Source organism: Dipteris shenzhenensis, chromosome 6 (assembly GCF_047967505.1).
Source record: "Dipteris shenzhenensis isolate YYH24624 ecotype China chromosome 6, Dip_SZ_1.0, whole genome shotgun sequence".
NCBI classification, from domain to species: Eukaryota; Viridiplantae; Streptophyta; class Polypodiopsida; order Gleicheniales; family Dipteridaceae; genus Dipteris; species Dipteris shenzhenensis.
The window spans coordinates 26,221,053-26,232,525 of record NC_141601.1 but is presented as its reverse complement, the minus strand read 5'-3'; the positions used below and the strand labels follow the sequence as shown (position 1 = coordinate 26,232,525).

Sequence of the window (11,473 nt, the reverse complement as noted above, 5' to 3'; positions counted from 1 at the left end):
TACTCTCATCTCCTCCCTTAGATCCACCCCTTGATCCATGGACTAGATTGAAGCACACTTTCCCCTCATCCCCTCCCTTGGATCTACCCATTAATCTAATGGCTGGGATGCTCTACCATAAATTTGAATGTGGACCCTTGGATTAGAGATCAGATCAATGGCTAAGAGTGAGTAACATGGGTCCAAACCATGGGTGAGAGGTCTCCCCAACCATAAATGCTCAATATCTCCTTTTGTACAACACAACATACCAGTGTCCCACACAAAGAAGCACTCTCATTGGTACACCTTAAATCCATCTCTAATCCCTTGAAATTAGGAAACACTAATTGGAGGCCCTTTTAAGACCCCATTTCTCCCCTAATGACTACAGGTCCCGAGGCAACTCACATCCCCTCAATAGCTTCAGTCACACCATTTATCATGTGAGGAGAAGTCTAAAAAATATTAGGCCATACATAATTGAGAAGATGTACCAGCGCATCCTCACAACCAAGACCAACTACCACTAGAGCCATATGCTTCACAGTGGACCAATAGCTTTAGCAATATATCCAAATGTATTCATAGTGGCCCTCTTGATCCCTTTTTTGTGAGTTTTAAGAATTTCTAGGAGCTCAAAACATATTATCATCCACTTCGGGGCTGGCACAAACTCAGATCCTCTATCAACATTTCTCCCCCACTAGATCAATGCAATTCTCTTGAACCTTCTCATGTCTATTCTTTAAAATTGGTGTTAAATGCGGAAGCAAGTCCTTAATGTGGTAGGAGTCATTTTTGTCATACCAATTATGTTTATAATGCCATTTAATGTGTCCATATGGACCCAAAAACTTTCAGGTAATCCTCCCCCAAATATTCATATAAAACCACACCAAGATGACCCATAAGCTACTCCTCAGAGTACTGCTTCATTACAACTGCAATTTGAGAGATAAGATCAGTTGCTTGTTGACTTACTTTTGCACTCTTGTTATTTAGCCACCGCTTGGTGGTGCCACATATCTAGGGTAGATATGGTTTAACACATTAGCCTAAAGCATTCACTACTACCCCAAATCCATAAGCATCACATTAGCATCAATGTTGTTGTTTGGTAATTATGGAATAGAAATAATTATTCAGAACTATTTATTAGTAAGCAACCTTTTTAGCCATTTATAGTACTCTATGTAAAAATAAATAAAATATGAAAAAATGGTATGTGTCCCTACCATGACTAGTTTCAAACATCAAACAATACTGATTTGCTGATATGGTGACTTGACAATCTTTCATTCAAAAGTTGCATTGTTGCACTGGGAAAACATGTTTCCAAAACGGAAATAATACAAAACAAGATACAAAATGGAAGCAAACTCTCAAAATATACATCTAGTTGTCTTGAAATTCATTGAAACAAAGTAAAATGGGCGAGCAACCTTGAATTAAGATGCTTTCCCATCTAATCAAACCCAGTGTCTTTTAAACTCAAGCCTTTAGACACCAACAATTGATCTTGGATCATAAAGCAATGCTGCACAAATAGTGTGTCATGTTCTCTGTCATCTGAAATGTAAAATATGGCTTGCTTTTTTATCTCGCTTATCTCCTTCCAATAGCAAATATGAACCAAGATGGTGACTTGGTCATTATGCTAATGCATTGATCGTTCTACACTTTGAATGTATAGTTCTCTCCTAAGTCAAGAGTTGAAATAACCACATAATCTGGAAAATTTGTCCTGCACTCTTTAAATTGAGAGTGTTGCCAGAGTAACTATGGAAGTTCTGAGTGATACAAACTTTTAAGTGTTTCAAGTGTTGTGGGATGATGATGAAGGGAGGTGTTTTCTTGTATAAGAATTTTATTCTCTTGTTTGCATCAAATTTCCCCATATCCTCAGTGACATACTCATATGTATTCCATCTTATCAATGCACCATTTTCATAATTCAACTCACGTGGGCAAAATTGGGCACTTATCACATTTTCCCAGTAAGGATTCAAGCTTGTGCCATTAAGCATCCTCTTCCTTTGGACATACTACTAAAGGCCACATTTTAGATATAGAAGAACAGGTTCTAATGTGGGCAACACAGGTTTCTTCCCCTTGGGCCTACAAACCTTGCACAAGTAATCACACATATCTCCATGCACGATACGGTATTCTGTCTCAAGGAATTCACTGCTTGTCTGAACAAGTCTATTCTTGTATGGTAAACACAACAACAAGCATTCCTTTCCTTCAAAATTTTAATGAAATAGGGCTTCAAATTCTAAAAATAACGGAAAGCAAGGTATATGGAAGGATGTTGCTCTTGAAAAGTCAGGAAGAATTCCACCTACAAAACCAATCTCATCCACAAAAAGTTTGTGTAAGGAATAAAACAAAATAGTACTAAAACAATACTAAACAGTGAGTTATTTAAAGCTGAAGGCAACATGGCCCCCTTTAGGGGCAAGAGACATATTGCAACACAACCCCTGTCAATATGGCCCTTGTTCCTAAAGGGGACCCCTCAAGGGCCATATTGACAAGGGATTTGTTGGAGTCCAGAGCTAATTATGTACTAAGCAGTACTAGTTAGTCATAAACTGTACTCTATTTCAAATAGAAAACAATACTATTTAGTACTAAAGAGTATAAGTAAGAACAAACAAATCCTAAATATGTGAACTGATTTCAAACAACAAACAATACTATTACATAGTACTGAGTGCTAAGTGCGAAATAGTACTAAGTGCTAAGTGCTACTAATAGTGCTAAATACTACTAATATTGCTAAGTACTAAATATTTCTTAGTGCTAAGTGCTACTAATAGTGCTAAATACTACTAAGTGCTAAATAGTGCTAAGTGCTAACTAGTACTAAATGCTAAATAGTACTAAATTCTAAATACTAGTAAATGCTAAATAGTACTATTAGTACGAAGTAGCTCTGGACTCCAACACAAATAGTACTAAGTATTAAAATAAGTACTAATAAGTACTAGTAGTAGGCTTGCAGGCTACAAGTACTAGTAGTAGGATTAGTGCAAGGAAGAGAACAACTACAAAGTCCTATCTATATTGCAAATGATTTCAAACATCACACAGTACGAATTAGTACTAAATAGTAGTATTTAGTCATCAACAGTATTCTATTTAGTCATAATAACTAGCTTCAAATAGAAAACAATACAATTCAGTGCTTGTAGCAGGAATGCAAAGGAAATACAGACAATTTTTGGCTCTACCAAGTAGAGCTAGAGTTGACAGCTCTCTTGGGATAGCTGAAAGTACAAGTACTGCTAGATAGTAATAATAGTGCTTGTGCGAGCTTGTGAATAAGAATTTTACCTAAAAATCAATCATCAACAAAGGGTTATTTCAAGGAAGAGAACAACTATGAAGTCCTATCTCTATCACGCAGCACTAAACAATACTATTTAGTCACTGTATTTAGTCATATGCTATGTTCTCTATAATAACTGACTTCAAATAGCAAATAGTATTATTTTATACTAAAGAATGTAAGTAATGAGACAAATAAATATAAAATATGGTCTGTGCTATGATGAACATATTAAGTCCCCAGTGTAGTATTTAGTACTATGATTCTATTTAGCACTATTTAGTGCTAAATTAGCTTCATCTAGAGTTACAATGTTAAATGTTGTCTCTCACAAACATCTGAACAATACTAATATTATCCCTAACAATACTAAATAGTTCTAAAGAGTACCAAATAATAGTGTGTAGTGTGCTTCATTAAAAGAAGGAAGATGCATTTTTTTGAGCTCCAAGAAATGGCTGGGATGTTTTGCATACTTCTTTGGGCCAAACCTATGCTTTCAAACATCCTTCTTGTTTGGAGAGACCCTGGTGTTGTCTTTCTAGAACTAGACACAACATTGAAAACCTCACAACTTAAGGAATCCTCCCTACCCTTTTGACCTCCATTTGCACATCTAAAAAGCTTGTTTTATGTCAACGCAATGTTTCTTCATATTTCATGCTTGAATTCCAAGGGCTTTAGCTACTTTGCTATCACTATATTTTTTAAACGCTGATGTGTTAGCAATCATATGGAGAGCTGCTCTCTTTGCAGCTAACTTATTAGCACTTTCTAATCTTTTCACAATACTCAATGATGTATTTAAATTATCCACTATTTCCATTGATATGGAATAGCTTTGAGAATTAGTCTTATCCACAACCTCTTTCATATCTGGATGTCCTATGATCCTAAACAAAATGTCAACCTTCGTTCTCAAGTCCAAGATTTTTGTCATCTACTTGAAATGGCGCACAACTATTAATGTCAAGTGTCTCATGTTCCTTTCAGAGCAATGTTTTGGCATTGCATTGAGTGAGTTCCTTTGATGGTGTGGCACTTCTAGTGTGGAGTTATCCATCCTGCACACAACCGTATTTCAATGGTTAATCATGAATTGATGAATGGCACAATGTCAAAACATGCATGCTCAATCTTACTGTATGAGAGAGTCATCCACAGAGAGAGAGAGAGAGAGAGAGAGAGAGAGAGAGAGAGAGAGAGAGAGAGAGAGAGAGAGCTATATACTCGTACATTCATCCAAGAGACATAATGATACACTCAAACATGACTAGATTTTGTGCTAGAGAGAGATAATGATACAATCAAAAGCGTGAGGGGTCCAATGAGAGAGAAGGGGAGAGAATCATACAGCCAAACGGTTTGCACAAAGAGAGAGGGATGCACATCCTGTGAACATAAATCGAGAGAATTGCACAATCAGGATGACTCGGATGTGTTCGACTGATTCCACGAGAGAGAAGAGAGTCGAGTGTCAATGGTTGATTCCACGAGGGAGAAGAGAGTTTCTTGGAGGTCCCTTGAGAGTTATAGATCATGGACTCGTTGATGTGCGGGGAGTAATCTGACAAAACAAATTAGACAATCTATGGGGACTCCTCGTTGTGCGGGGATAAGCATATTTTCTTCCATAGTAGTAGACAATTTACTACTAAATCTATGCTAAAACCCCAACATTTTTTTGCCAAAAAGAGTACATTTTAGACATCGTAGCATGCTTTCACCCAAATAAAAACCCCACCAAGAGCTTTTTTGGATACCATGAGTTGCTTACTTGCATGGTCGCATGGGCATTCAAAAAGCAAAGGATTGTAAGTAACAAATGTCATTGACTCATATTCAATCATCATTCGCAAAATAATAAATGTTTTGGCCATTGGGCCAAAACTTTCATCATTCAAAGAGTGGTCACTATGTCTTGTTGAATGCTATAGCATAAGCTCCCAATGGCCAACAGAAGGAAGTTCAGTGCCAAGGTTCTAGGCATTGGGTCAAATATTTCACTAGGAAAATAGAATTCATGATCTAGTCCTTGAACTTCGGTCCTCAATGGAGCCAATATTTTCATAAAAAACATTACATTTTACTCTAGAAGTGGCTATATTTAATTTTGCTGGAATTGAGATTTTTCTAAATTCTCTAATATGGTGTTCATTGATAAGTTGATAAATATATTGACGTAAATAGCTTTGACATCATCGATAGTTATTTCAGTGAATATATCGATAGTGACTTGGTTACTAATGGTCCCCTACTTGTTCCACATAACATGTTTTTGAAGGTTTAAAAGTACCTAAAAAAGTTGCAAATAAGAAATGGTCCCTTGTGTAGTAGTGCTACATGCACCCATGTCTAGAAGGCCAAAACCACATAATCACAATTTATTTGTGTATTGGATATTGAGACAAACCACATATAAAATCCAAAGAGATTTGCATCAAGAGATTTTTTTGGACTTAGAGATATCATTTTTCATTTGGTGGGTGTATCAAATATCTATGTTAGTGATTAGCAATATCAACCTATGCTATAGGATTGTTGCAAAGCTTTGACATCCATCAGATAAATGTGGTGTTCAAAAATACCTTTCAGGCTACTTACATTAGGACACAATCAATCAAAATAGAGCTTGTAGATCCAAAGACATATAGTGGTAATAAACACCTTTTAATCTAGCCATGGGGCCAAATCTTAATCTGTTAGCTTTTTCCGAAGCACTAGAGTCTAGAGAGATTTGGGTGTGTGGAAAATCCACATAGGCCATACCTCCTAAGGACACATATGTGTGTAAGGATTTGGCCAAATCATTCCATACCACTAGGGCATATTGTAACAAGATATTTGACCATGTGGCCCAAATATTTCTCTCTTTGCATTTCTTCAAATCACTAAGGTCTAAAGAGATTTGGAAATATGGCTGAATTTTGATATCATACCTCTTTTCACATGATATCACCATGGTCTAGAGAGATTTTCTCCATGTGGCCAAATTTACATAGGCCATACATCATAAGAGACTAGGTGTATAGAGATTTGTCCTTGAGGTCAAATCTCAATCTCATACCTTTGTGAAACATGGTTAAGAAAGATTTGGGCATGTGGCCAAATTTATATAGGCTATAAATCCTAAGAGAGTATGCATAGTGGACAAAAAAGATATAACCAAGTACAATTTCTAGATACTATATGGGCATGATCCAATATATGCTTCTAAGATATTCACATTCAATGATTATAACAATATCAAACAAAGAAAGAGCATCTAATAAATTGAATGCTGATGGAGTACTCCTCCAAGCTACTTTGGGTTAAGGGAAATACATGCAAATGCCTTCCACTAGTGTTACTCTAGTGACTCCCAACTTGTGATCTTGAATTCATAAGGAGGAGAAGAGGGAGGGGCGAGGGAAGTGGAGAAGGGAGAGGAGGAGAAGAAGAAGGAAAGAAGAGAAGAGAACATGGCAGGAGAGCTTGTATTCCATTGTGTGCAACCAACAAGTGAAGACCAAAGTCAACCATTTATCCTTTTATACATGCCACCTTTTGAAGGGAGGGACATTGAACCTATTCCCTTTATACACTCTCTTTACTCATCCTTTTACAACCATCTTGGAGCCTATTTGGCTCCAATACACAATCTTAGCTTTATGGACTTGCCACTATCCATCGAATGACATTGCCACCAACTAATGTAGTTAGCAACACCCCCTAAGACAAGATTGTTATGAACCGTGTAGCATGTTTTGGTGTCAAAATTTCCAAGTGAAAAACCTGGAGTTTAAATATTGAGACAATCGCTGTAGTTTGAAATACTAAAGCAAGAGAGGGGGAAATGGGTGCTCTTTGGTAGACCCAAAAATCATGATACTTGGGTTTGTAGAAGGACATCAGAACGTGAGAGTTGGGATGTAAGTATAGAATAGAATTCCATTAATATGAAGATTTTTTTTGCACTAGCCAATTTCCTCAATGGCTTAATGTCTTACTGCTTAACATATTTTGTAGGCTTTCCTTGACACCTCCTTGACACTTGCGAGGTAGCATTGGGTTATAGCTTTTCTATGCCCATTATCAACAAAATCAATGACATTTATGATGCTTGGATATCCATTCTTGAAGATTTCATTGTAAGAAAATATTTTTAGGATGGGAATTGCTCTAGACAACCCAGCGTGTTAGTCTTTAAATGCTTGCGTGGGTTGAATGATAAATAGATTGTGCAAATTCAAGATAAAAGAAGCCACGGATCAACATATTGTCCAATAGAAAAAATACACTTCCAAAAATTGTAAAAATGCCTAATTTCTCATAAAGATCTGAGAGTCCACAAAGATATCTCGTTTTCACCGGAACTGCTGCAAAATTGTTTCCTTTCGTTCTTTGTATCGTAATCCTTAATGTAATCCTTACTCAAGAAAGGGAGACTTGAGAGTGGTTTCGCCTAATCTGTGTAATTAGGGGCCGTGGCACCTGGCCTTGCTCGCGCTGCCGCATACGAAGGTTTCACCCCCGGCGACGGCGTTACCGGTGGCCGTGTCAGCTCCTCTGGAAGTTTGTCGATTCCCTGTAAGTAGAACGTGTACATAAACTTTGTGGGATACATGACGTTGTGAAGCTTCACGGTTCCGTAGACTCCTGTGAAAATGCCTGATCCCCCTGTGACCGCGAGGTGAGAGTCTTCGTACGTTAAGAAAGGGCCCTGTCGAGAAATCGCTAGTTAAGCAAATAGGAATGACAAGGCGGTGTTACTCCTAAGAAGCTGCTTAAGAGCTCACAACAAAAACTCGTAACAGCACCTCCAGGAAATGAGAGGCCTAGGGGGATGACGCAGGTTTCTTATTGATGGAAATTCACTTATTGATGGAAATTCACAAGTTTGCCTGAATACCTGAACTGAAATGTGGCCGTAATCGCCCAAATAAAAACTGGTCGTGGCCTCGTATCGGTGTCCTTTCTTTTCGGGCACAGCTCTAATCAGGATACAAATACCCGCAGTGATACCCAGCCTCATTTGCAAACTCCCGTCGTAAAGCTGATATTCACGTATCAAGTAGGTCCAGTATAAGATGTTAGCGCAAGAATCTACCACACAGCCCAATTATTGTAGACAAATTTGACGAATTCATGCGTACCGTATTCGTGAAAGGAAGTAGGTCGCCCAAAGCTCCAACGGGGAACAACCTGGGTATAAAATCAAGTTTCAAACTAAAAGGCAGGTAAGCAGGACTGTCTCGGTTGTTCTCGTTGAGTTCATACACCGACATCTCCTGGATCCCCACTGCGGAAGCAATTGAAAACCTTAGCCTAATTGTATGAAATGTCACACCTAGAACATTAGATATTTATGCTTCTTGCTGCCGGAAAAGACCACACGAGACACTGCGACCAGTGAGCGCGAGAGGAGTGACTCTAATGAAAAATACCAGCAGAGGGAGATCTGCCAGATGCGCGGGCAGGATGAGATTCAGAAGATGTATAGCGGGAGACGATGATTTGAGGGGAGGAGCGAAGAGGCTTAGAAGAGGAGATGGGACGTAGTGATCTGGGGAGGCGAGAGGGTGAGGTGCGGGCCGGGTTGAGAGGAGAGGTGTGAAGGAGGGAGAGTCGATCGGCAGGGGAGCGTCTCCCGCCCAAGACTGCGCGAAGGAAAGTGTGTGGAGCGATGGGCGAGGGGTTTGAAGCGGTAGCCATGACTAATGCTAAGAGAATGCACTGTAGAACAGCAAGAGAACATATAACATAGAAAATAACACGAGGGCGGCTTCTTTGATCGCGAATTCTTCAAAATCATCTCTACCTTCTTTTTGACCTGTACTATACCGGCTCTCTTTAGACATTGTTCCTATTCGCTTCTGCTCACTTGTCTATTAATTAATTTCTCCCGCGCCCCCCCCTCCCCAACTCGCAATTAACCTAAGACTGCGATTCATGCAATTAGCCTCTCTTCTATGCCCTCCTTCTCAGTCCCTCGCCCTTCGCCCTGCGTTTTCTCCCCCTTTTGCCCTTCCTCTCCCTCTCGCTCTCCCCTGCGCCCTCCCTCTCCCCTTCTCCTCTCCTTCTCCATCGCACTCTCCCTCTACCCTCTCCATCAGTCTCCCTTCACTCAGCCTTCCCCTCTCTCCCCTCCCCTCTCTCCCTCCACCTTCCTTTGCCTCTCCCTTGCTCCCTCCCTCCTCTCCCTTCCCCCTGCCTTTGCTTATCTTTGGGAGGCTTTCACAACCCCTTCCTGGCTGCATCCACCCCCCCTCTTTATATACTTGGGGCAGAAGCTTCTGGATCGAAGAGAAGCTTCTCGATGGAGGAGGCTTCTCAAAGAAGCTACAAATCGCTCCCCCCTTATTGCCTTACGTTAATCGCCCTACTGCCTTAGCTTAATCGAGTATCGTGGCTCCCCCAAACACAACTAATTAATTAATAGGCTCCAAATTCAATTTGGGGGGCCCTATACCGGCTCGATTCCTTGTACTCTACATTGCTCCACTCAAAGAAGTCGCGTCCACGTTCGTTAAAACACCTTAGTATATTCTTGTCCAAATTAATAAACTATCATTGCAAGTCAAGTTAAAGGGAAAAGGATGAAAATTCCATTTCCACAATAGATTAACCAAGTAGTAGTATTTACATCACAAGCTCCAAGTACATCATGATAAATAAATCTACCTTTGGCTCTATTCTCATATTTATGACCAAATAACCAGAATTAGTATTTACATAAGAGATTGCAAGTACAACATCATAAATAAATCTAGCCTTCAACTCACCTAGGTCATCAACATCGATACTAACTAAACCCTCCTATGATAGTGATGCTGATGTGTGAAATGTAGTACAGTTATGGTCCCTTAGATAACAATGAATCATGATCTCCATGTTCTTCTCCAACATTTGATGCATCAAGTAGAAGCATTGACATTTTCGTAGCCATATTTTTATCTTGAAAAATCAAGTTACGTTAGGCAATAACTTGGACCACATACCACCATCTTGCATTATGGGAAATAATTCAAAGCAAGGTCATATGTATGTACTTGTTCATCTTGATCATAGCCCATTGTCAAATGTGACCCTCTTCGATTCAATACATTCCATAAGAAACTCGTCTACATGACCATAAAAACCTACATTGGATAAATATTAAAGCAATAAGGATATGAATTCTAGTGATGGTGGCCATGGCCCTTTAACAAAGTAAAGTAGGGGTCAAATTAAGAAGTGAGAAGCAACATACATGCAGATTCCATCTCCTTACAAATCCACACTCTTGCTCACTCACTACAAGACACGGGTCTCTTTCCGATGTTGTTTACAAATGCTTCACGAGAACGGGCATGGAAATCATTGGTCTAGTTGGCAGGCAAGGAAGGTGTCAGTATAGAAGAAAAAATGCTAATCGGTATGTGCATTTGTATGCATGTTGATATAGGCATCGGTATATATGGGTCATTTTTTGCTTGGGTGTAGCCATTTTTGGTGAGGTTTAGGGACTTTTCTATATGTAGGTATATTGCATGACCCGTAACTTATGCATTGCTCAATGGAATTCGGCAAACTTTGTCTTCAAGTTGTAGTACACATTCCAAACTTGAACATGAGAGCAAAAAATTATGGAATAAGAATCGTTAAAGCATTATAAGTGCTATGTTGCATGTGAAGCATGCATCCTGAAGACTATAGGATATAGCAATTTATTCAAAAACATCAAAATTTTGTTTTATACATACATGCAACCAAGTAATCATTCTAAAGTACACTACGTGAGCTTCTCCTCAACCCAAGGACACACCTAAATGAGATCATTATGCATGGTTTAATGGGCCTCCAATGTTGTGCTAAAGTGATGCATACCCATTTAAGGGCACGCTCCATAACTTTTTTTTTATTTGTTGAAAATCAAAACGGATTGAAAATTTGGAATCCAAACTATTGGGACTAGTGCATGTCTTAAAACATTGACAGTTGTTGGTAGTGGTATCTAGATTCACCCTAAAATGGAAGGAGTTGGAAAAGTGCAATTTGTGCATGTGAAAAGATATTTTAATAAATCCAACACTATTTACAATTTTGAATTGTTTTCTTTTCCATGCACTTGCTTTCTATATGTCTCATAAGCATGCCAAAGGTCATTGCATTTAATAATACACAACACCAAAC

General features: G+C 38.9%; 1 protein-coding gene across 1 annotated transcript; it reads right to left on the bottom strand.

The window, feature by feature from the left end:
- Nucleotides 1–7,675: 7,675 nt before the first annotated feature.
- On the bottom strand, nucleotides 7,676–9,015 carry LOC147900985 (allene oxide cyclase, chloroplastic-like). The gene is made up of 4 exons (XM_087375979.1): nucleotides 8,746–9,015; nucleotides 8,455–8,600; nucleotides 8,211–8,354; nucleotides 7,676–8,021 (listed from the first exon to the last, which is right to left on the bottom strand). The coding sequence occupies exons 1-4, from the start codon at nucleotides 9,011–9,013 to the stop codon at nucleotides 7,764–7,766; spliced, it is 816 nt and encodes a 271-aa protein (XP_087232105.1). The 5' UTR covers nucleotides 9,014–9,015; the 3' UTR covers nucleotides 7,676–7,763.
- Nucleotides 9,016–11,473: the final 2,458 nt, after the last annotated feature.

What these genes read in the sequence shown, in the direction of transcription:
- LOC147900985 (XM_087375979.1), bottom strand. Translation starts at nt 9,013, where the DNA reads ATGGCTACCGCTTCAAACCCCTCGCCCATCGCTCCACACACTTTCCTT. An exon ending in TGGCAGATCTCCCTCTGCTG is followed by an intron (nt 8,601 to 8,745) that starts GTATTTTTCATT and finishes TTGCTTCCGCAG; the next exon opens with TGGGGATCCAGGAGATGTCG. An exon ending in ACGGCCACATTTCAGTTCAG is followed by an intron (nt 8,022 to 8,210) that starts GTATTCAGGCAA and finishes ATTTCTCGACAG; the next exon opens with GGCCCTTTCTTAACGTACGA.